This window comes from Zeus faber, assembly GCF_960531495.2.
Source record: "Zeus faber genome assembly, chromosome: 3".
Classification (NCBI taxonomy): Eukaryota; Metazoa; Chordata; class Actinopteri; order Zeiformes; family Zeidae; genus Zeus; species Zeus faber.
In genome coordinates this window covers 12,259,596-12,285,149 of record NC_137190.1, presented here as the reverse complement: position 1 = coordinate 12,285,149, position 25,554 = coordinate 12,259,596, and the positions used below count along the sequence as shown (strand labels likewise).

General features: G+C 45.0%; 1 protein-coding gene across 1 annotated transcript in view; it reads right to left on the bottom strand.

The window, feature by feature from the left end:
* Window positions 1–25,554, bottom strand: part of myo5aa (myosin VAa) — a gene marked incomplete at its 5' end in the record, with an annotated part of 66,424 nt that overhangs the window by 10,325 nt on the left and 30,545 nt on the right. Inside the window, 24 exons of the mRNA XM_079998142.1 lie at window positions 1,909–1,989; window positions 3,934–4,034; window positions 5,225–5,233; window positions 5,631–5,858; window positions 6,062–6,118; window positions 6,506–6,640; window positions 6,870–6,983; window positions 7,260–7,396; window positions 8,264–8,357; window positions 10,756–11,004; window positions 11,914–12,153; window positions 12,703–12,859; window positions 13,272–13,483; window positions 13,579–13,687; window positions 14,201–14,287; window positions 14,688–14,785; window positions 15,540–15,698; window positions 19,101–19,184; window positions 20,317–20,442; window positions 22,046–22,186; window positions 22,661–22,742; window positions 22,948–23,213; window positions 23,757–23,863; window positions 24,742–24,849. Of these exons, the coding sequence (XP_079854268.1) occupies window positions 1,909–1,989; window positions 3,934–4,034; window positions 5,225–5,233; window positions 5,631–5,858; window positions 6,062–6,118; window positions 6,506–6,640; window positions 6,870–6,983; window positions 7,260–7,396; window positions 8,264–8,357; window positions 10,756–11,004; window positions 11,914–12,153; window positions 12,703–12,859; window positions 13,272–13,483; window positions 13,579–13,687; window positions 14,201–14,287; window positions 14,688–14,785; window positions 15,540–15,698; window positions 19,101–19,184; window positions 20,317–20,442; window positions 22,046–22,186; window positions 22,661–22,742; window positions 22,948–23,213; window positions 23,757–23,863; window positions 24,742–24,849 (3,181 nt within the window). The remainder of the gene's footprint in view (window positions 1–1,908; window positions 1,990–3,933; window positions 4,035–5,224; window positions 5,234–5,630; window positions 5,859–6,061; window positions 6,119–6,505; window positions 6,641–6,869; window positions 6,984–7,259; window positions 7,397–8,263; window positions 8,358–10,755; window positions 11,005–11,913; window positions 12,154–12,702; window positions 12,860–13,271; window positions 13,484–13,578; window positions 13,688–14,200; window positions 14,288–14,687; window positions 14,786–15,539; window positions 15,699–19,100; window positions 19,185–20,316; window positions 20,443–22,045; window positions 22,187–22,660; window positions 22,743–22,947; window positions 23,214–23,756; window positions 23,864–24,741; window positions 24,850–25,554) is intronic.

The following is a 25,554-nucleotide window of genomic DNA, read 5'->3' as shown; positions in this document are numbered from 1 at the left end:
AAAGAAAAAAATCACCATCATAGCAAGAGAGAGAGAGAGAGAGAGAGAGAGAGAGTAAAAGAGAGAGAGGATATCCCAATATAAGTGGTTGTTTCCTCCAAAGTGCAGCAGCATGCTGAGGCTTCATTCTGCTCTGTCCTTATTTCTACAAGCTTCTCTCGGGCAGTGTCTGGAGCGCTCAAATCAACGATTCAGAAACAGCGCCTGTGTAGAAGTGTTAGCAAGCCAGTGGTGCCAAGTCTCTATGTTAGGAAGTCAATCACTATTTGATCAGATTTAAAAGATTAGATTAGATTCAACTAATTGTCATTGCAAGTACAAGTACTGAGGCAATGAATTGCATTTCTCTGCATTTCACCATCCGAGCAACTGAGGTATCTCGGAGCAGTGGTCTGCCATATAGCGGCGCCCGAGAGCAATTAAGGGGTGAAGTGTCTTGCTCAAGGACACATCAGCACGCTACCAGGAGGAGCCGGGGTTCGAACCGGCAGTCGTCCGATTACTAGACGACGCGCTCCACCTCCTGAGCCACTGCACGCCTAAAGAAGATTGAAATTAAGCAAAAGCTGAACTATCAGACCTTTGTGTAGTTTTGAGTGAGACGGACATTAAGGAGAGCTTCATTAAGTACAGGCGACAGTGTTTTTTTTAGGTGGATAACAAATGCATTATTTCCATGAGTTCCACACATTTTCCTGCAGTTATCGTTCACGTTCAGCAATAAATGTTCTATAACTCCTTCAAATTGAAGCATTGGTAAACGGTATATACACATTACTTTGAGCCACCACCCTGTTAAAACATTGTTTTAGAGTCTCTCAGACCTAAAATACAAATATATTTTGATTGATAAAAGATGGATATTTCTCTAAGTAGTTCCACACTGAAATCCCTCCTCTTCCCTCCCTTTCCAATGACATAGGAGAAGCTACGGTGGCCTTCAGGTACCACAGGAAAAAAAAAACTAGAGCCAGTGTTTTGGGTGTTCTGGGCTACTGTAGAAACATGGCGGTGTAACATGGCGGCCTCCGTTGAAGCGTACCCGCTCCCTATGTAGATATTAGGGGCTCATGCTAAGGTAATTAAAAAACGATTCTTATTTTCATGGGATTATACACCAATTAAAACATATATTATATCATACATTATATTCAATTTCAAAGTCCATTCTGTAAATTCTACACACTGCACCTTTAAAACATGATCTAAGGGACTGGAAATTAACTTTTGATGACAGTCTTTTCTCAGAATTCATCAGAATTTCATGGAAGACATTTTTTTTTTTTTTGCCCCATTGGACTGCAATGCAAACCATTGAAAACAAGACCTGTTGGATTCCAGTTCAGGCTAAACAATGTTTTCAAGGGGTATTGGTGGTAAAAACCAATCCACCAAGTCTCGTAAGTGACATTTGTACAGATACAAATGTCAAACGCGGCATCAGTTCAAAAGTGTGAGTAAAAGAAAGGAGCGCTGAAAGACTTCAACAGCGATGGTGTCCAAAAACAAGTTATCCCCCAAACTTAACAGTCTGCGAGACGGGGGGGGGGGGAAACGTGAAGATGGTGCCAAAGCCGCGTATCTTCGTGGGATTCAGAACGACAACGACTTTCTGAATTCCAGTGATCCACTTTCCTCAAGCTGAGGGAAATTTAAACCACAGCCAATGCAAAGTAGGCTCGCGCTGCTTTCCCGTAAAGGGCAGATGCAGTGGCCCTGTTCACTGGTCAAACCTCCTCCAGACAGACGGCTCCGGGAGGAAACGAGGAGCCAAGGAAAGGAGAGGAGGAAATGTGACGAAGTATTGAAAAGCGCACGCGTCCCCACCCCCCTCCCGTGCGGAAATAAGAAGAAAAAAAAGAAAGAAGATGGGGACGGGGGCACTTGCGCCGAGAACTCAAATTACACCTGTTGGTCTCCTTTAAGCCCTGATAAACCAGCCACAGCTCTCCATCCTCATTCAGCTGACGGAAGTCTTGAGTGGGGGATCTGACAGACAAGGGGAACACAAAGGAACACAAAAAGCAACATAAAAAAAGGGGGCTGGGTGTGATGTGTGCGGGGCGAAAGCTCAGGCGCCCGAGACAGTGATGTCATCGTTACTGTGTAAGTATATGTGGGGGATATTAACACTGATCTGTGCAACGGCGTCTTGCACTTCGCTCCAGGGGTTCCCCAAACTGGGGTCTGCTTGCCCCTAGGGGCCCACGAAGGAATTACAGGGGGTCCACGGCAAAACAAATTTTATCTTTTGACCTTTTTTAAATTTGACATAGAAAATGTTTTTTTTTCAACCAACAAAATATACAGTATATATATATATTCTGCTTCACTACTGGTGGCGGAAGGTCTGGCAAGGGGGGCCTTGCCGTGATAACGTTTGGCAACCCCTGATCTAGGGTACGGATACAGTATCGGCCTTAAACATGTGCCTCTGCACAGTGTGTCTGTGTGCATGCGAGTGAGCATATATTCTTATGCTATATTCCATTATATTCTCTGTATAACTTATATTCCAGAGTTTTTTCATGCATGTCTATGAAATAGCCCGTAATCAAATATGAGTGCAGCTCATCAACTGCACATTATGGGTTGACATCGATTCATAATAAAGTTAACAAACAACAAAAGAAGCAGCTGCCAAGAGACAAAACAAGACACAAATGTCATTCCGTATGAATCTTCTCCCATAAAAGACAAGACCGAGTGATATGCGCAGTACAACTTTTTCAGGAAAGCTGGTTTAAATTATGGACTGAAGACTCCTCAGCGATGCTGCATTATTAAAATGAAGCATCCAGATGTCAGGGAGCCTGAAAACAGATTATTTTTAACAGATGTTAGATACGTTTCTCGTCGTGTGAATCCAGATACTCACTCCGGTATTGTCACCCTGGAGGAAATGATCCAATTGCAATACTTGAAAGAATCTGAGGGCATTCTTGACTTCATTATTTAATTGATAATCGGAACAAAACGACGCGGAAAAACAAGTAAAAAAAGAACAAGATAGTTTTGTTCTGCGGCACTTTCTTAAATGACAAAGAAACAAACAGATCCATGCAGGGTTCATGCCAACGTCATTCCATGAAGCTGGTTCCAGCTGCCACTATGAGAGAATTAGTCTAACCGAATCACTGCCCTGAAATAAAAATAAATAAATGCTTTCCTCGCCATGCTATCAGGAAAGCAATCGGTTTTCGGCAAGAAAAAGCAAAGCTTCAGCTCCTGGAAATAAAAACCCAAGTAGCACGAGATTATAGGGCCAGGTTTTAAAACCGTCCCGGGCCCACCGCTCGGGCTACGTGTCAAATACGTAAACCTGTAAAATAACGGTCCTTACACCCAACCCAGTTGTGTCTGCCAGGAAAGCGGAGGATGAGACACGTTCCCTTCTCGAGCTGGGTTCTGCATGCTGCGAGACCCAAGTGCACTACCAAAGGTCCATCTCGCTCGGCGTCGCCCGACATGCTGTTTCCAACACCACCGCCGCACAAAGCTCGAGTAAAAAAAACCCCCAAAAAACACAGTCGAGGGAGCCGCTCCCGCCATCATCAGCCGCACATAACCTTTTGCTTCTTCAAAACTGGCCCATGCATACGCTTCTGGCTGGGTTACCTCAGCCTACCCAGGAGCTCATTGACCTCCAGCGGCTCACGCAAGAACCTAGGAGATCCGAACAGAACGGGGACATCTTTACCAAGACGTTTACGCTCCATGTTTCTAGAGATAACCCATCCGATAAAAGAAGACCAACACTTGGATATTAACGATGAAACTGGAGCTTGACAGACCAGAGAAAAGCAGACGGAGCAGAGAAGGGCAATGGGAGCTGCTTGAGGACAGGAGCAGACATGGTCGAGTTGTCCAGGTAAAGTCAGAGCAGAGAAAAGGGGGAAGCTGGGGGGGAATGGTTCGGTGATTAAACAGTACCTGTTGGTCTCTTTGAGGCCGACGTAAGCCTGCTTGATCTCATCCAAGTCCTTTAACTTGGACACATCCTCTACATAGTGAGAAGGCTCCGTCATGGTCTCCTGGAGGGAAGGGGTGAGCAGAGGGAGAGAGGAAGAAAAATCGGCGGACGTTCGGAAGGGGAAAGCGGTATGGGTCACTGCTTATCCAGTGAAACTGACATTATAATGCATAGGGGCAATACTTCATTATGCTACATTGCAGAAAAGCCATTATCGTAAACTGAGGTGTTTTTTTTTTAATGTACACATGCATGTAAATATTATGCATGTTTACACGTTTATGATGATCATTTTATATGCATATTCACATTCCGCTGCGTGGAGCCACAGCACAGCATGCGTCGGCAACTCCAAACAGCTGTTTAGCGTCTAATGGGTGATTCTGTCCGTTAACCGTGACAAAAATAATCCCGAAGACCCGGGATGAACTGGTAGCAAACCATTAAAAAGGCTCTGGCCTTGTATCTCCTGGAAACACGTTTAGCAATCTGCCGTGAAATGCATATATATCGATGGTTTATTCTGTGGCACCGTTCACATCCCCTCGACGTGGTTAAACAACGTGTTGGCCGAGAGGGACGCAAATGGCATCAACAGCCATCGAGGCGCGAAAGCCGGGGACACAAGACAGACAGTTGATAAAACGTCCACATGCGGCGCGACTAAAACAACAACCTGGAGAGGGTGAGGCCGGCGTGAAAACGGCAAGTTAGCGACAGGCCGGTCGAGACTTTCCTCCAGAAATACGAAGCCGCGTTGTTTTGAGGCATGAATTTCAGTTCCGTTTCCGTTCCGGAGCTCCGACAGGTTGCGGTTCTAACAATTTTGGCTTGGATCATTCCAAGGACATGAATTATAATCACGATACACGATCGACTTTTTGACATTGAGAAGGGAAGCGATGAAATTGTGTCGGCGGTCTCGCCTGGGAGAATGAGGACACTGCTGCTTAACTGGGGAGAGCGGGTTCAAGACCGCGTAGCTGCCTCCAAATTGGTGACTACATACTCATCTGCACACTGTGGTATTTTAAAAAAAGAACAACGGCTTGTCGGACATACTGCACCGTCCTTTTACTGGTCTCGGCTTTCTAGATGCACCGCTGCAGGAAAAAGATGGAGGAAAATCCCACTCCGGTGTCGTTAACTTCACCACAATTCAGCCCCCGAGGTCAAACTGATACGGCACCAGCTCCTAGAAGCGTCACACACAATGAGCTCAACAGGAGCTACAGCCACAGTAAACTGTACCTTCTCGTCCTGGAGGTGGGCGTGGCAGGAGGAGAGAGAGTAGAGACAGGACAATTAGACACACCGGGTACAGAGGAAACACCGCTTTAGAGGGGCAACAGGAATGGGGGGTGGAGGGTGATTTAGGCGGGCTTCTTTCCATCTTCAGACTTTATAACGTTAGAATGTGGAATCACACCGACGGACAACTGTCGTTATCCTTCTCCTCTAACCTGAGGGGCGCTCGGATGCCGGGCCCCCGTGCAAAATAAGATCTGTAAATGTGTTTATGGAAACTAAATTGGATGTTCCCTGAGAGTGAGGTCTGTTCACCGCTAGGTTTATGAGGTCAGGTCTTCTACCAACCTCTGTGATACAGATTCAACCTCCTACCACCTCCAAACGCCAGCGGACGCAGGGTCCTTACCTTGTGCTGCATTGCCTCCTTCTGGCTGACCAGCTGGGAGCGCAGGATCAGCACCTCCTCCTTGCGGACGTCCAGCTCCTCGCAGGACGCGTTGAGCTGGTCCAGGAGGACCTTGTACGCCGGAGAGCCCGGGGCGCCGGCATCCGTGCCTTTATTACCCAGCAGGCTTTGCCTCATCTCCGTCAGGTTGTGCTTCAGCTTCTTGTTCTCGGACTCCAGCTCTTGGCGCTGAGGAGGGCGGGGGTAAGGCTTGAGCCTGTTTCTCTGTCAGCGCCATAACTATTTAGCACTCCTCCTCCAGTCACTGAAATCTTATCTATCTGTCTAGGGCTTGGTGATATATTGTTATAATATCAATGTTGTGATATGAGATGAGATATCTGTCGACCGATCTATGAGAATCAATTATTACCCAGGAGGCTTGACCTTACCTTAAGGGACTCGTACTCCAGCTCCGCCCCACGAGCCTTCTTATGTTCCGCATCATCCTGAAACAGTCATGAAAGCGTTTTATGAAAACATCTGGACGCACTGCAAGTTCCGGTACAAGTAGTTATGATACATACAGTGAGAGAAATGGGCTTAATTGCTGTCTATTTAGTCAAAACCTCATCACATTATATGAGCCTGTGTGTAACTGAAGTCCACTGTACATTATGGATACAGGTGACGATCCACTCAGCTAAAATAAGCCATTGCATGATTAGGTGCACAATAAATTTCAGCATTAATATTTCTGAATGTTTACTTCGCCGCAGACGGTCACTGAGTGAAGCATTTTGCATACGATTGGACCAGAATCCACACAGTCCTACTGCGTACACCTACATACTGGATATCATCATAATATAATATATATATATATATATCGTTACCCTGGCCCTAGCCCGCTGGAACTGGTCTTCCTTGTTTTCCAGTTCGTCGCGAAGTGATTGCTTTTCCTGCTCGAGCTCCGTGAGACGCTTCTGTAGCTTGAGGGTCAAAGATGTGTCGATTCCACGCGTCATATCCTGCGGGACGGAAACAAAAACGTTTTGTATGTACGTAACGTATGTATGTTTTAATACAGGATAAACACTAAAAAAATATAATCTTGTCAATTTTCACTCTGGAGCAAGTTGCGTGACTTGCGCCATGAATGACACCTTTGACATTAAGTACTGAACGGTCCAAACTATTAGAACAATTTTAAGATGAATTTAAATTCTTGAAGGAAAACGCCCTCCGGTGTCAACTCACGTCGCCGGTGCGAGCGCCGTCTTCCAATTCGGCGTACTCTGAGTTGTAGGTGTACTCTGATTCGTTGCTGCTGTGGGTGGAATCTGTTCTCCTGTGGCCAGGCTTGGGGGCATGCTAAAGGGGGTCGGACACGGTTCGTTGAGCTCGGCAAGAAATGTTTAAATTCGGTTAATCTTTCAGTTTTAATTTGAGTTCTGAAATGTGTTGTGATAAAATGTTTTTGTTTTTTTAACTCTTGTTTTTGGTTATTAGATGATTGTTTTCCTCATCAAAAGTTTCAAAAACTTGGAATGGAAGGGATGGAAAATGTGTCTGATCATATCCAACGAGGGATAGAGAAAACGAGTGTGTGTGTGTGTGTGCGTGTTGATGTCTCACTGAGGACAGTACCATCTCTTCCTTCAAGTCGTCGTATTTGGCCTCCAGGCGAAGGTGTTCTGTCAGGAGATTCTGGTAGCGAGAGCGCTCCTCGTTCAGATCCGTCTCCAGCTGCTGAGTCTCCTCTACGATGGCACGTGCCATTTTCTCTGCCGGTGGGAGGGAGGGCGGGAGGGAGGGGGAGAGAGAGAGAGAGGACGACAGAGAGCGAGAGAGAAGAGAGGGAGGGAGAGAACAACAGAGAGAGAGAGAGAGAGAACAACAGAGAGAGGGAGAACAGAGAGAGAGAGAGAGAGAGAGAGAGAGAGCGCAAACAAAATAAAATATATTATATTATTATGCATCTTGTAATCAATACTTTACATTAATTTATTTGTTTAAATTTTTTCAACATGTTCTGCTGTTATGTAGGCCAAGATTTGTATTTTATTTATTTTTTTCTTTTTAATGTAATTTCATCTCAATATACTTTATCTTCTTCTATTGCACTTTTTTTTATTTCAGGTTTCTCCATAGTTACATCCGTTGTGTGAATCCCTCTATACACATAAAGTTTATTATTATTATTATTATTATTATAAACAGTGGAAGTATCCAAGGAGAACAAATGCAATGTGGCTAAGAACAAGTCTGACCCGTGCATCAGCCTGTGATTACATTACATTACATTACATTTAGCAGACGCTTTTATCCAAAGCGACTTACAATTGTTCAATCACCGACGGTGATTGGTTAAGTGATTAGGGGTTAAGTGTCTTGCTCAAGGACACTACAGCATGCTAGCAGGAGGAGCCTGGGATCAAACCAGCAACCTTTACATTACTAGACCACCAGCTCTACCGCCTGAGCTACCATCCCCGTGATCTGTGCGTTATAATACACAGGTTGACCAAAGAAACCAAACACCATGGAGTAATCCCACGAGCCTGGCTAAGATAGCCGAGGATGGTTTAAAAAAGGGAGGCGTCGGGTTTTCAAAAGCGGTTCGTGTGACGGGTCGAGATGCGCCGACATACCCGTCATCTGCTGACTCTGTTCCTGAATCAGCCTGTTCAGGTCGTCCTTCTCCGTCTTCAACAAGCTGTTCTGATCCTTCAACCCTGCCACCATCTACACGCAAGCACAAAATATGCATCAACATGGTCCTGGTGTGGCGGAGCAGGCCGAGGTAGAGGGAGCCTTCGGGATATTGAAGAATATAAAACCGATGGAATGCGCTGAAATAGAATAGCACTGACCTCCCTGTATAAAGACCAAACGACTGCACAATATCATGTTCCTGGAGTCTCCGACGTGTCACTATTTAGAGAGCTCTGTACGCGGTGTCTAAAAGTCTCTCACTCAGGCAACCACACATTTCCCATATGAAAAAACTGAGCATCAAAAATAGATGGATATAAATAGATCAGAGATATAGATACAAAAAAGCTGGATAGATGGATATACCACACGCTAAGGTGGCTTTCAGCAAGACGAGCCTCTGTTCCCTCCATTCAATCCGTCGTCGGCTGTAAGGCGGAGGCTCCTGTTTCGGGTGCCGAGGCGCCTCAAGCAACTCCTTACACGGGACATAAATTGTTCAGAGACGCTTTGGGGCCGCATCCGCTTTAAGGTCTGAGCGCACATGAAGGGACCTTTAATGGTCCACCGAATCAACTACGCAGGCGGATATACGCGCCGTGGTCGTCATATCAGAGCACAGCGCACGTGGACGGAACACAAACAGGACGAGATGTTGACTTCCTGTTGGGCCTGATGAGCGCGTGCAAGCGAAGCTTGACGATTGTTATTGCAGTGACACACAGGGTCATATTGAGCGGGGGAAGCGAGATCCGATCGCATGGTATGAAAACAAGACGCTGGTGGAGACTCATCGTGAAGCAAACAGGCCGGACTCAACAGTATTTATGGCATAATCATCGGATCAATTGGATTTTGATTCTTGTTGGTAAAACAATAAAGCACTGAGGGCAAATGTTATACGTTTCCAGTTTTCAGGAGCGTGCTACGCTACGGGGATTCAATCGATAACTCTCTATTCTAATAAAGACACTAGGTGAGTCACCAGCTGACTAGTCTACTGCAGCTCTGCAGCTCCCTAAGCTCACCTTTCACATACTGGCTTCTCTGCCAAGCGTGAAGCCTTGTCCCCAGGGCCCTCTGTGGCTCCTAAATCAGGGGACAAACTGTTGTCGTCACCTCCCAATGGATTTAGACTTTTTTTTTTTGTCGCAGGGCTCGGCGGGAAAGTTAACAACTACCCGGACTACATGGAATCTCAAGCTATGATCGGAGTAACTAGAGAGGGGAAACTAAGGCTCTCAAGACAGGACTCAGTGACAACAAGCTGCAGGGAAGACGGGGGGGAAAAAAAGAGTCTAAACGGAATTAACTCAAAAAAATATTTAATCAAACCCAAAACCCTGAGGTACGAACGTCCGGCTTCATGGAATCGACCAGGAAGGAAGACTCATCGTCACTATTATTATTATATTTTTTAATTCACAATTCAAAATGAGAGATGGTGAAGAGCCCTTCTGGCGTCAGGAAAAGATAGGAACGAGATTGGAGGGAACTGGAGAGAGAGAGAGAGGTGGGCTCAGGTGGGCTCAGACAGAGTGTGAGGTTCCACTCGGGAAATCAAAACACATGGATGGAGGCGAGCAGCGACTGGGCGATCAAATATCACAATATTTTGAACCGAATAAGTCAATATCGATAATTTAATATTTAAGTGAGGACTATAGGTGTCTTATTAGGAAGTACACAAATAATAATCATTATCATATTAACAATAATTTAGAAATAGACGTTAATAATGTGGATATTGTGACCAAGCAGATAGAGGCATTGATAGAAGCATGGCATTAACTTGAAGAAGTGGCTAAAGCAAGTTTTAATCGTCTTAATAATTGAGTGATAATCGATAGATGAATAGATTTTAGATCGGCGTTACTAATGATGCAAAATAATCCGTTGCCATTGCAATGGATTTGGTACAACAAATCAAACAAATTGAGCTACTTCCCGCAAGGCGTTTCAAAAGCAGACGCTAACAATCTCACTTGCGTCAGCGTTTTTGAGTAAATCCATACTCAATAAAGACACTGGGGACAGCTCTCATTTTCAGTTTCTGACCAGTCTTCTTATAACATATGCAAAGTAGTTGACAACTGGGAAACTGGGACTGGGACAACTGGGAACCAGACCGCACAAGTTGGTTGTCAAAAGCCCAAATCTGGTTGCCCAGTGCAACTGTTATTGTAGAGCCCTGCAGTCTGAGAAGTAAACGGTATGACCCAACTGAAATGAAGCCAATATTTAACGTTATTATATATCAAACTATATGTTAAGATATTATTATTATTTATAAAATATCATTATTATTATTATTATTATTATTAACCCAAATCCCAGACCATATCTAGTCTCATATCGCAATACTGTATCGAGGCCCCCCAGTCCTAATGGAAGCCCGGGTGTGTCGGTGGTACAGATCTGGGCTGACCTTCTCCATCTCGTCCCTGTAGTTATGGATCCAGTCCTCGATGGTCTTCTTCTCCTGCTGCGTGGTGTGCAGCTCCTTCTGCAGCCTTTCCAGCTCCTCCTGCAGCGTTGCCGCCCGGGTGCCGTTGGTCCGCGCCTTCTCCTCGGCGCCGCGCAGCCGCGTGAGCTCGCTGCGCATGCGCTCGCTCTCCACCGCGTGGCTGCTCTCCATCCCCGTCAGCCGCTCGTTGATCGCACGGTTGTCCTTGTTCTGGAAGCAGCAGGAAAAAAACAAACAGAAAAAAAAAAAAGGGTGTGATCAAAGGGAAGAGAGAGATTCAGAGAAAGAAAAAATACGGTTACTAAAAAAAGACCCACATTAAAATAAACATTGATATCCTTGAGAGATGTGAGGTAGAAGTTAGGGCCGGGCGATACTGATGTAATATCAATATTATGATACAAGATATTTATGGTATATCGTGAGGTTTGTAAAATCATATCATATGTTTCCATACAAATATATGGGGGATTTTAAACCAAATGAATAGAAATGTCACAATAATTCCAGTGTGAATTGCACACGTTTCCATCAGTTGGGTTTCGGGTTGGGCGACTGGGCAAATACATCAGCAACCAGCAGTCGGCTGAGTCTATCTGCGGTTGTTGTTTTTTTGGGTGATTTCCGTCCTTTTATTAGATAATTTAATGACCTGCAAAGCGCAATTCAAAGGGTGCGCGAATAGGAACTGATATTACGCGTCTCTGCTTTAACCGCGCCCGGTGCTTTTCTTCCCCAACTGGAGAAATCCTCAAACTGAAGAAATAAATCACCGTAAAACCCGTTTCCAGGTCCTTCTGAAACGGGCTCTCTCTCTTTCTTTGGTTCGGTCCAGATATCGGAGGAACAGCGCGGCTGTGCGGAGTGCGCCCAGACACACCTGTTACCGGGAGGCTGGGGCGGCAGTCCCAGTTTTAACTGAACCGACAAATTACTTATTTTACGTCCTCCGGCTCTCAGGTTGCGTCCGGCTTAAAACCCAAATAATCCCATATAGGATTGCAGAGGGAGAGGGAGACAGGGGCCGTTGGAGAGGCGCATCGGGGGGCCCGCGATCCAATCCAATTCTGCCCAGCCCGAGCACAGGTCCACAGAGCTTCAGAAGCCCCGAGTCCTCACCTGCTCGTCGATCTTCCTCTGCAGCTGCATGATCTTGTTCTCCATGCCGATGTTGAGCTTCTTGAAGTGCTCCACGGAGCGCGCCTCGATCTTCAGCTTCTTGAGCTCGCGCTTGGCCTTCATCCTCCTGAAGCAGCACTGCAGGTAGATGAGGGAGGAGAGGCAGCGCTTGTACCAGCAGCGCGCCAGCCAGCCCCGCACGTGCTTCTGGATGATCAGCGCCTTGTGCTCCCGGAGAAGCTTCAGACAGGGAGAGAGAGACGCGGGTTGCATTAGACAAAAAGAGGGAAGGGGCGTCCGGCTGACATCAACGCTACGTCTGCGCGTGGTCCGTGGATACTAGTTATTATCAAAACATTCTGCAGCATCAGCCTAAAAACGTATCTTTTCAGTGTCGGCGCAAAAACAAAACAAAAATAAAGATTTCCAAACGGGATGGAATGTACCATTTAATTACTTATTTGTTAAAATTATTTTTAGCTTGAGACAGTGTATGACCAAAATGCTTCTGGTAAAAAAGGAATATTGGTTAAAACAAAATAATAATAAAATAAAGGTTTTCATCTATAATTTAGAACCCCCCCCCCCAAAATATATGAATAAATAAATCAACATTCTAGGTATAAACACATAGAATAATAACTCCTTTTTCATACATAAATGTTATACTTACCTGCACTGGTCAAATATTTTGGCAAAGTGCTGATATATAACTGTGTGTGTGTGTGTGTGTGTGTGTGTGTGTGTGTGTGTGTGTGTGTGTGTGTGTGTGTGTGTTTCTGGCCTCACCGCTTGGTACTTCTGCCTGGCCATGTACGCTCTGAGGATGGTCTGCATGGCCAGGGCAGCCGCCTGCTTCTGCCTGTAGCGTTTCCTCTCCACGTGCATCTTCTGGTACTTCTGGATGACGGTCGCAGCCTGGGTGCGGCGCATGAACTTGGCCAGACTGTGGCGAGACGCAGGTGTATTAATGCAACAGCACAATTCATGGGTTTCGAATAAATAACTTTTTTTTTTTTTAATGTAATTAAGTTCAGATAACACTTTATTAACATATATATATATATTTGGGGGGGTATATATATATTGTATATTTTTTTCAATTTATAGTATTTTCACAATACAATAAACCCACTTGGACAAGACCTTTGAGCAATTTGATTTTCTGGTGAAGATGTAACTGACTGAAAAGAAGTCAGCGGTCCATCTCGCCTGTTTATAGTGCCAGGTTCTCTATCTAGGGTTCTTTCAGCAGAGTCCTTGTGCTTTATGTAACAATACAACCCAGCAAACCAAATTCCAGCGCCTTTTATCGTGCACGAAGGGAGGAGGTCGGTCGGAGTGTTCTGTCCACTCACCATCGCGCCTGGTAGCCCCTGGTGAACCTCTGGATGGTGATGGCGGCGTGGCGCTTGCGGAGGTACTTCTTGCGCGCCAGCCAGCAGCGGATGGTCTTCTGGATGCGGATGCAGGCGACACGGAGCTTGTCTGCTCTCAGCTTCTCCAGGTAGGCCACCTGGCCGGCCCGGAAGAAGATCTTGGTCTTACCAAACTGGTACTTATCCGGGTCCTGAAGAGGGAAAGGGGACAGGGTGCGGGGTTGAGGCGTACAAAGTCAGGCGGATAAACGGATGAATGGCGGCGTGCGGGCCGACGCGCTCCGACCTGAACCAGGTTTTCGAGGACGTTCTTGCAGGTGAGCTTCTTGTCTGAGAGAACATCCTTCTGCTTCATCAGCACTCTGTAACGGCTGAAAAACTCCTGGTACGTCCACCTGACACACGCACGCACACGCACACGCACACACACACACACACACACACACACACACACACACACGCACACACACACACACACACCTTATTTAAAGTGCTCAGTATGGCCCAGACCTACTTCTTTCTCACATAAAAGCAACAGAAACCCAAAGGAAGGAGTAGTCAGCACCACTACACCCGGGCCTCCTACCGATCATGGACTGCAGGATGTTCTTCATGCACTTGATGAGCTTTTCTAATTTACAGAAGTATAATGAAGTGAGACGGACATTTTTTTTCCCATTGCTTATCAGAATACTATAAAAACACTCTTCCCATTCCAGTAATTTCAAAGTTAAAAGCCTGAAGAAATAACCCATTAACACAGAGTCAGGCCCAAGGACACTTGTGCAACTTGAAGGTCGACAATACAGAAGGATGACGATGCGCTGTTGGAAACACTGTGGTCGATATGCGCTCGTATCAATTTATCGATATCAACCGTGAGCGGGCGTGATGCGGGTCATCTGTACCTGGATGGGAACCCTGCTGCTGAGATACGGATGGTCTCCAGAACACCGCAGGCTCGGAGCTGCTGGACGGCTCGTTTTGGGTCAAATCTGCCAGGGAGAAGAGAGCGGATGATAAAACGGCCAGACCGACAAGAGAAACCGACAACAACATACTCCATCTGTGACCTTTTCAGACAGCAAAGTATCACTTTCGGCTTTGAACAGCAAACCAGAGCCGGATGTATGCTCTATGTACATGCACCCGATAAGCCCTTTCTCCCTCCTGTCGGTTTTTGGTACGTTGAGTCATATTCGGCTTGACGCACGAGCGAGAAAAATTTAATTATGGCAAAATTAGGTCAAGAAATAAACTGCAATGTTGTGCGATACCATTACTGTGCGGTGGATTGTGATTGAATGTGATTTGGCTGCAGGGACAAAATTAGATCAAATCGATTATTATTTAGTGCTCATGTTAGGACCAGGAAAGAGCGGTCAAGAGACTCACGAGAAGGCAAGCTTGGCATCATTGGGTTTGATGCAGCGGACGTAGTGTGGGGTGGTGGCGTTCAGAGTCGCCATCAACATCTGCAGAGAGTTCCGGAACTAAGGCAGAGAATAAACATCAGCGTCAGCATCAGCATCATCACACCGTGTCAAAATAGAAGAAAAAAAACCCTGAGAATTAGAAAGATTTTGATGACCCTTTGTCTCTCATTTCATCTTTCTCCACAAACCTGATAGTATCACTACAGTGAACACAATGTAGTCTGAGTCCGAAAGAGTTTTAGCAAATTTAGTGAGAAATTAAACATTTAATAAAAGCAGAGATTAAGCAAATTAACTGACGGTCAAACAAGAGCGTGCAGGAGGAGCATGACAGTAGGCTAGTTGGATGCTTGAGGAAAAGTGTGATGCAAATATTGCACTAATTAATGTTTTACATCCCATTACTCTTAAAGGAACAATCAGTAATATTTTGTTTGCTTCTCACGCAAATTGACCGTGACACATCAGTGGGGGTTCGCAAATGTTGTTCAAAACAGGCAGTCCGGTTCTGGACTCCCTGTTCATGAGGAACTGCCACTAACGCCCAGACCTGCCAATCTCCGCTCAATCGCCCTGAACTACACCTGCTCACATTCCCAAACAGGTTGAACTTTAACCGGAGCAAGCATGGGCAAACAACCCAAGACTCCTCTCCTATGAAGACTCGTTGGGGGGGGGCGCAGTCCCGTCAGGGCAAGGCTGGTGCAGCTTCTCCAGCTCCCTGGAGTGGCCGCAATGTCATCGACTGTCCAGAGCTACTGATTGCAGCTTGGAATCATAAAAGGGAACCTACGACGGTTCCGGACCTCACCTGGCAGCCCACAGTCTTCTTGTGCTCCTTGCTGGAGGTGCCGGTCCGGCTCTTGTCGGGTTTGATGCTGAGGCGCGTGCGGCCGCCGGCGCCGAGGGGCTGACCGGCGGGGCTGGTGGCCTTCTCCTCATCCGCAAAGAGCTCCACCAGCAGGTTGAACTGAAAACAGCAGCCAACAGTCATACAGAGCCGGTACCACCAGCTGAAATCCAAAATCCACTGCCTGACTGAGACTTTTTGACACATTAATGACAAACCATTATTGCCTAGACTCATCTTAGATCAAATTAGGTAGGTATTATAATCATAGAAATCTAGTTTATTTAACTAAATCTTACTCTCATGCATCAAGTGTAGGTTTGCACTTTTCACACATACAGCATATATACCTTTGTCAAGCATGGCGGCAACGTTGAACTCATAATACAAACCTGAACCATCAATCTCAGATGTTAAAAATCATGATTCTGTCAGTTAATGTTATTAAGTTATGTATAGTTATTGAAGTGAGTCATGAAGTTTTGGAGAATTTATGGACGGAGCATTTTGTTAATATCAATACAGTTTCCAAGGAGCTTACCAAGGAGTTAATAAATATTATTAAAATGGCAATTAGAAGATGACAGCAAATCATATATGATGGTAATCCACCATCATATATGTAAGTATAGAAATATATGTTGAAATTAAAAAAAGAATAATGATCACTGCCAGACCAATGCATGCACACACACGCATGATGTCATATGACTCCAGCTCAGCGGTTCTCAAACTGATCCTTTTTGTTCCGGCCATCGAGAAAAACCTTGTTGATGGTCTGGATGTAAAGACAATATGAAAAATGAATGTAAAATATATGTTTACAGGATGTACAAGTATGATTGCGAGAACGTCGGGTCCATCGGCTGTGAGTCTGTTTTCAGAATGGGGACGAAGGTTGAACAGCGTCACTCCCAACTCTCCCTGAAATGTTATGTGCTTTGGTAATGTTAAGCTCGGATCTGGATTTTGTTTTCAATGAGGCAACAGCAGATCTAATTATCTGACGTTAATATCTGATATGTGCTTGAATAAATCAAATTAAAATTCTTAATCTTACTGGGAATTTTAATTTGATTTATTCAAGCGCATATGAGATATTAACGTCAGATAATTAGATATTAAATATATATGAATATCAGATTGGGATGTTACGTCTCTGCGGCACGTGCCTTTGTGATTTGTTTCCAGACGTGGAAGAAACAACACGCTTCTCTCATCCTCTTCCAAAACATAGAAAACAAAACACTGAGCCCAACAGCAAGGTCGGCATCGCCGTATCCCCTCCAAGTGGGTTCCGAGTGATGACCAGCAACTGAACTCCACCTGCTTTTCCTTTCGTCGCTGCCCGAAATGATTTCTAGCGCCCCCCGGTCGATTGAGAACCACTGCTCCGGGTTATATGAAGGATGCTGCCCTCCCCCAAACGAGGAGGGTAGGGGGGGCATCCGGCCCTCTCGTGCTGCCATGCTGCCTCTCTCTGTGGCTCCATTAAGCAGCGCAGCCACAGCCGCTGAGGTTTAGAGCAGTAAAAATAAACCCCTCTTTTCCTTTGTCCCCTTTCTTCCCTTTTTCCCCCTTTTTGTCTCCGCTTTTTTCCTCTCCAAAAGTGCCTTTACGGCTCGCTGCTTGCGCGCGCACACAGGCACACACACACACTCAGACATGAATCACAGTGCCGTGATTCCCCAGTACGGTTAGAGCGGTGCGGGATCGACGGCGATAAACGAGCGCCGGCCGGAGAAAAAAAGGGGAAGACTGAGCGAGAGAAATCGGCGGACGGAGGAAAATAGGGAGAGAGGGCTTCAGTGCCAAAAGGACGCTCCTCTTTACAGTACCTTCTGTTGATGGGGTGGGGAGGGGAGGGGGGAGGGTTGTCATGATGGGGACAGAACCACACGATGAAGGGGGAAAAACAACAACAACAAAAAAAAAAAAGAGAAAACATGGAAATAACAATAACAGAATACACAGGGAAAAGGAAAAGTTAAAGGAAACCCGCAGGAGTAAAAAAAACAACAACAACAAAAAAGAAAAGTTCAATATCATCACCATCACAAAAAGTACACAATGGCAACTCAAACAGTGGTTGAGAAAGACAGGAAATAAAAATAAGGCCATGATGGAAAACAAAGCGCGTGATGGGAAGAGTTTTTTGATGACAAGATAAATGGTTGCTCTGCTATTTTAGGCCAGAGAGCGCTATGTCTCCTGCACCATGCAGCGGGAGAGAGGTGCTCCTTTTATACAGTACATATATTTTTAATTGTATTTGCTGTGATCTCAACCATATGACCAAACACTATTGGAAAGAGTTGGAGCATGCCACCTTTAATATATGTACAATGACTTCTTTTACAAACACTCCCACCCTAATAGATGTGATGTTCATGAGGAGGAAACACAGCAAACACACACCGGGGGTGAAAACTAGTGAGGGGTGAAAAATGTCTTTTTTTTTTTTTTCTTCCCACTCATAGGATCTACCCAAATCATGTAGATGACCTATTTTGGAATCAGAGAGTGACTAGTTTGCATCTGTGACCCACACACATCCACACACAAAATGATAGAGTAAGGTTGGTAACTAACGCAATCTTATTAAAACAGGAAAAAAAATGATTTAGACTAAAATAATTTCTTGTGTGTGTGTGTGTGTGTGTGTGTGTGTGTGTGTGTGTGTGTGTGTGTGTGTGGAGTTGTCAATCTTTAACGCATGCTGCCCAATGTAATGGCAAGGTTTAACGGGCTTTCAGGAATTTTGACCATTAAATCCTAATAAAGACTGCGCTCTGGTGTGGATGCACACACTCACACCGTAACAATCTGCATGAACGCACGCACCGCAAACACCAATGTGATGCATCCTCCCTTGGCAGGGGAGACGCCACTAATTTAGTTTCCACTTTGTGAGCGCGTATCAGGTGACCGGGTCCTACCCGGCGTGTTGTACGGGGGATAAGCGCTGCCACGCTGAAGTCAGTTGTCAAATTAAAGCGCACAGAAAAATTGACCGCTTTGCACCTTGGCCTGACGCCAGACCGAGTCACGTCACTGACGGCATGGAATTCAACCGATTCCTTGGTGGAGTTACTTGTAAATTCGTTATGAAAGGGGCGATAGAGGTAGCACTTTCCCCAAAAGCCTATTCTTAGTCTCCACTTCCGAGCATGTGTCTGTGCCGACGACCGAACGAAACCAAACGTTCATCCAACAGGAATGACTCCACGTCATTTCTGTAAAGTCAGGCAGGGAGAAAGGGGCGTTAACCCCGGCTGTGCCACTCATCAATTCTTAAATAAATAAATAATATATATATATATATATATATATATATATATATATATATATATATATATATATATATATATATATATATATATATATATATATATGATTTTTAATCCATTTAAATATAGATGGTTTCAGAAAAATATTGCTTCAGTGGTTCCGGGGGCTGTTGTACAGTATTGTATTTGCATGTTTTAGTGCACGTGCAAGCTTTTTATGACCAGCACCCACCTTGCTCGCCTTCAGCACATGGATCTGCTCCTCATTCACGGTGTCCTTGTTTTTCTCAAGGAAACCGTCGCACTGGTACTCCACCTGGGTGACCACACACACACACACACACACACACACACACACACACACACACACACACACACACACACACACACACACACACACACACACACACACACACACACACACACACACACACACACACACACACACACACACACGATTATAAAATATATATACAGTATATTTCAGGGAATTGACTTACGGCCGTCGAAAAGATCTCACATCCTGATAACATTTCTATGAATGGGTTTCAAACATTCAGGATATTTACAAAGAGTGAGTCTCCTGATCCCCATGGTGGGAAGACATCCCGTAACCCCTGTCCCATTTATCTGTAATCCAAACCTGAAGATCTAAAAACAGAAATGGCAGACGCGATACCTTATAATAACACTCAGCCACACAGGATGTTTAAACACACACGTGCAGTAGTGTGCACGTACAGTCCGTGTTATTTTAGTGTGGGTGTTTTTGTCCTGAATGGAATAGATTTTTAATAACTCATGATACCCAGTGAAGACCAACGCAGTATTACCACGTCAATGTCACTCAATGTCAATCACTCCTGAATCAAATTCCCAAACTTCTACTTATCGGGGTAGACAGACCATTTAAGGTTATTAAGACACCGTAATCCATTTTTTATACATTACAGATATTCAACATGTTGAGTGTCAAAGAAAACAGAGAGGAACGTCACTTTTCTTTAATATTCAATAATTTCAACTTGGTTCTTGCCTATGGCTGTTCTGGGACTGTTGTACAAGTCCTGGTACAATCGTTGTACAGGGCTAAAATACAGCTTTGGTATTATATAATACTAAAACCAAAAGTACATTTTTACCTGGTAACAGAATGATATTCACACCCCGATATCCCAACTTATATAAACGCGTATACAAAAACCATGTGCACAAGCACGCCCAATCCATGCAAGACATAAAACATACACATGGATGCACACATCCACAAGCAGCACGAAAAGTACACACACACACACACACACACACACACACACACACACACACACACACACACACACACACACACACACACACACACACACACACACACACACACACACACACACACACACACACACACACACACACACACACACACACACACACACAACTGGAAAGCAGCTGACCTTGTCAGCAAAGTGCTGGATGATGAAGGCGCGGTTGGAGAGGCGGGGCTTCTCGAACAGCGCGCAGGTCTTCAGGTGCGTGTTGTAGAGCTTCTGGGCCCAGGAGTCGTCCGAACCCTTCGGCATCTGAAACACAAGAGGAGGAGACGGGGTGCTCAGTCAGAGCACAGATAGGAACTGGAACAAACGTCCAAATGAGAACTTGCCCAAATGGGGGGTTCCCTGCACACTGCTGATCCAGGGGGAAGAGTAGACACAAATGTGCGAGAGCCTTTATTATCGTGGATACATTGATTAAAAGGAAAAGGAGCAAATTAGTAAGAATTGCATGGACTAACTATTTCTATTGGTCAACAAAATCATTCACTTTTTATAACATGGCTTAACTATGGACTTGATATAAAGTGCATGTAACACATGTTCAATTAATCTATGCTGGTATTCTAACGGTAGAAGTCCATCGGACGCGTTTGGCGCAGCGTACGGGCGTGGCATGCGGCGTGGTTTTCCACCGGCTACGTGGTGAAGCGTCCCAGATGCGTCTATGTTGTCGTAGAGAGAGGAGACGTATCGGATCACTGGGCACGGTGGCACAGTGCATTGCACTGCTGCATCACAGCAAGAAGGTCCTGGGTTCGCTGTTGGCACCGTGCTCTGGCGGGTTATCTCCCAAATAGGAGCCTGCCTGTGTGGAGTTTGCATGTTCTCCCCGTGCTCACATGGGGTTTCCTTCACCAAACGTCAGTAAGGACCCCCACCAAAAACATGCACACATCATCGTCTGACCAGCGATGGACACTCGTTACCGGGTCCCCGGGCGCGTCCACGAATGCTGCCCACTGCTCCTGGCTGCCCCCCCGGAGGAAGGACAAGCCAGGATGGGTTAAACGCAGAGGCCTCATTTCACCGGCCACCATCCAAAGCGTGTGTGTGTGTGCGTGCATGTGTTGTAGTGTGGTGTGCTGTGTGACGATTAAAGATTGTTCTTCTGTTCTTCTTCTCAGGTCGATAACACGGTGCCGCCCGGCGGGGTCGACCTGACAGGCACAACGCAGGAGGGGCAGACGGAACCCTCTGTGTTTCGCCGAAGTGGGCTTAACTGCGTCATCCCTGGCGAGGCTTACCTACCACGGGGGTTGAGGCGTCCAGTCGGAAAATAACAACCTGGGACGGCCATTTTTAAGACTGACTTCTCTTCAGACACTTTCTCTCCTCGCACCCAGCGCTCGACTCACTGAACTGGTGCACGTTATAACAACCTACCAATGAACTTGAACCTCCAACATCTTGTGGTTCTATGGAGAAAAAAAAATAGACCTCTGGCGCAAAAATAGAGAAATGCCGTGCAGGGCTTCCGTGGCTGGTGGAGCCACAGCAGCGGATTAACACGGATTTAAAAGGAAGCGTGCACTCAACTGCACACCGCGCCCGTACGCTGCGCCAACCTGTCCGGTGGACTTCTACCGTAATAGAGAGGAAGACTGCAGCAAGCGAGTGTAGGCGTCGGAGTTCTCGCCTTGTGTGTGGATGGAGCCACGATTTAGGCAGGTTTAAAAAAATGTTCATGCAGATCATGGGTGCGACTGGACAGATGAGCCAAGAGAAAATAAAATAAAATGCAATGCAAAAAAAAAAAAATGCAATCCTCCAGAACATCCCATGAGCTCCGCTCCCCGCTCTTTAGTCTTCCACTATTATATATGGATTTGCGAGGCTCGAAAAAAAGCACCTTGCACTCCTCGTCCAGCAGGTCCAGAATCCCCATCTTGGCCTCTATGAGGTTGATGCAGGGCTGGTTGTCGTAGAAGTCAATCAGGGTCCATGGAATCTGCTCCTTCATATACTCCTCTTGCTCGAGCTTAAAAACATGCTGCTCACACACACACACACACACACACACACACACACACACACACACACACACACACACACACACACACACACACACACACACACACACACACACACACACACACACACACACACACACATACACACACACAGTGTCAAGAGTCTATCCATTAGCACACTACATACAATGCATATAAGTGTAAAAGAAAAATACTTTTGTTAGGAGGGTTTAAAATCTACTGTTATTGAAATTGAAAAACATAATTTAGTTCAACTATTAAAATTATACCTTTGGAAAAAAACATGAACAATGTGATACTTTCTTGATGTCCTATGAGGATCAATACATTGCTTAGCAGAATCTATAACCGCAGCTATGTCTGCTCTCATAGGCGATGAATCTCACGTTACGCGTCATTTCACTGCATTGACATCATCATCAGAGAACAGAACTAAAACACTGTTATAACATTTACAAACAGACCGTGCTCACCATATTAAACTGTTGCTGAAGTTTCTCATTGGCGTAGTTGATACAGAACTGCTCAAAGCTGTTTATCTCAAAAGTTTCAAACCTGAGGAAGAGAAGTCAGAAGTTATTTGTATGACTGACACTGTTCACAGAAATACTTTGTGCTTCAATTGTTAAGACAATAGATAAAGCCTATTTCATGGTGTCGTTTCACGATTGACAAATGATTGTGAATAGGTAAATAGCGTAGACATATAAAACGCGGGCGCACGCGCACGCACACGCACGCACACACACACACACCCTACCCATAAATGTCAAGGACGCCGATGAAGGAGCGCTGTTTGATGTTGGTGACCAGAGCCTTGTTGACGTGCTCCACTATCCAGTTGAAAAGTTTGGCGTAGATGTGTTTGGCGAGCGCGTCCCGGGCGTTGACGGCCTGCAGACGGGGAATTGTCTTGATGTAGGTCTCGGTGGCCGTCTTCAGCTTCCTGTGGCACAGCCAGTGGGACATGTCCTGGTAGGTCACGCCCACCAGCTCGCAGAAGGCCGTAAGGTGGCTGTTGCTTGGCTGCAGCAAAGAGAGGCAGAAAGCCCTCGAAAATGTTTGTGCTTTCAGGCTCCGACACATTTGTTTGAAACACACCACGAATCAATGCAGCAATTGAATTCCGACGACATCAGTGTTGTAAAGTGATTGTCGAAATAAGGGTCACATATTTTACATGCCTCATTGGTGAGATAAAGAAAAAAAAAACAACAAAAAAAAAAACCACATATGCCCCAAAAAACGATTATTACTGCATATAGCTTTGAGCTACATTTTAAAAGATTTCTTGTTCTTTGTAATACAATTTAAATTGACCTTTAAAAACATTATTTCTTGCAATGAGAACCTTCATTGACTTACGTTCTTTAAGCCGAAGCAACTAAATAAAATAAATGTGTTGTTTTTTTCCTGCACCATTCCTGGCAGCCCAGTGAGCCGAACCTACTCCTCATGATAACATTTACAGCCTTACACAACCAAATTCTCAACAATTTTAACTTGCAAGGAAAGTAAATCATCCCCAGTGTCCCTTTGATAGTAAATGCGAGTCAGTGTTGTCCTCACAGCGATGGTGCTGCTGTCTGAATCCCTCTCGTTGATTTCCACGTTGCCCAGATGGAGGATAGCAGCCAGGACCTGGAATAACCCCATCTGATAGGATTCATTGACACCTGCAAAGAACACGTGTGCGCATGTGCGCGCGCACACGCACACACACACACACACACACACACACACACACACTAAGGATATACAAACTATTTTTTCTCCCTCTCTTTTCCCCCCTCAAGATGCAATGTAAGAGATGGATCCATCAGAAGGACACACCACGACAAACAACAAATTTCATATTGATATCACTCGCATCATTATCTACACTCAGTATACCTTTCATTTTATTTCACCCCATTTCCTTCCATCTTCTATGACAGTACTGGCGGTACTGGTTCCAAAGCTTTATAGCTGGTTAGAAATCTCGCCGACCATAAGCAAGTAAAACAGAATTTAATTAAGAAAATCTGATTATATTATCTGTTCCAGCCTCATGACTCAATGCATTGCAAACCATGCCATATCTAATTTGTGGGAGAAAAAACGATATTCTGGCCAAGAGAAGAATGATATCAAATTGGACGATGTGACAGCTAAAATGAAGTTTCACCAAGTCCATACCATGAATCTGCATGGGTCAAAGTTCACCGGACCGAATTTTGGTGCGAATTATCAAAAAAGCTTTGATCAGGTCTGTGGTCACACGATGCAGCCAAAAAGCCCTTTGCGCCCCACAAGGAATATTGGTGCAGCAGGATCAATAATCATCGGTTCAGTGATTATAAAGGAGGGCACAGATCCACGTAGAGGAATGCCGCGTGTCCATCATTTTGCAAATAGTATATGGAGAATTTCCCCACGTCCACCATAACTTTGAACCGGGGCCCAAATACAGTATAGCCAACCCTGCATCAGACCACCACACTCCTCCATTTCTATGCGAACTTGTAAGTTCTTCATGCGCAGGTGTTTTTTATGTGATTATTATTATTATTACCGAGCAAAGTGAAAGCATGGCGGGTTGTATTGAACTCCTTGGTGTCGTCCACTCCCTCGATGACGGAGTTCCCTCCATGACTTGTGTAGAGGAAGTAATCTGCATTATCTGCAGGAAGACAGGCGTGAAAAGGTTGAACGGATTAATTTATATTTAAAATGACAAAATCAAATAAATACATGAATATACAGAGTACCGTTTCGCTAAGGAAATTATTGTGTTGACTTACTCCATGAACAGTACAAAACTAGACATACAAACGTTTTAATGATACTTGAACTAGAACTATAATATGTAAAACTGGCTCTACCTGCCTGACAGCAGCTGCACAGATACCAGCGAGTTCCAATTTTGCATGGTTGAAAAAGCAGGTACTGTACCTGTCCGTAAGTGTACGGATTTAAGCCTGATTCACTCTGAACTTCAGAAAAGGAATTGATTCCTCATCAGTGAAAAAAGGATTTATGTTTAACTGTCAAAACAGCGCATGGTTAGATGTGTGTTTTACATTGACAAATCCTAAATTAAGTCTACAGATTACTGGGAGTGAAACATATCTACAGTGCATCTACAGACTGGTAAGACAGCAGTATAATAGTGACAATAATGCTCATAATGTCATTGTAATAATAATAAGGGCAATAGTAATAACAATAATAATAAGAGTAATAATAATAGTAATAATAATAACAACAGTAATCATTTAAGGTGTAAGATAATAACACCCACAGTGTTATGGAATACAAATATGACCCTTCGTACCCCACGTCCAGCTCCTCTGGACACACTTCACAATAACTTTAAGCATAATGT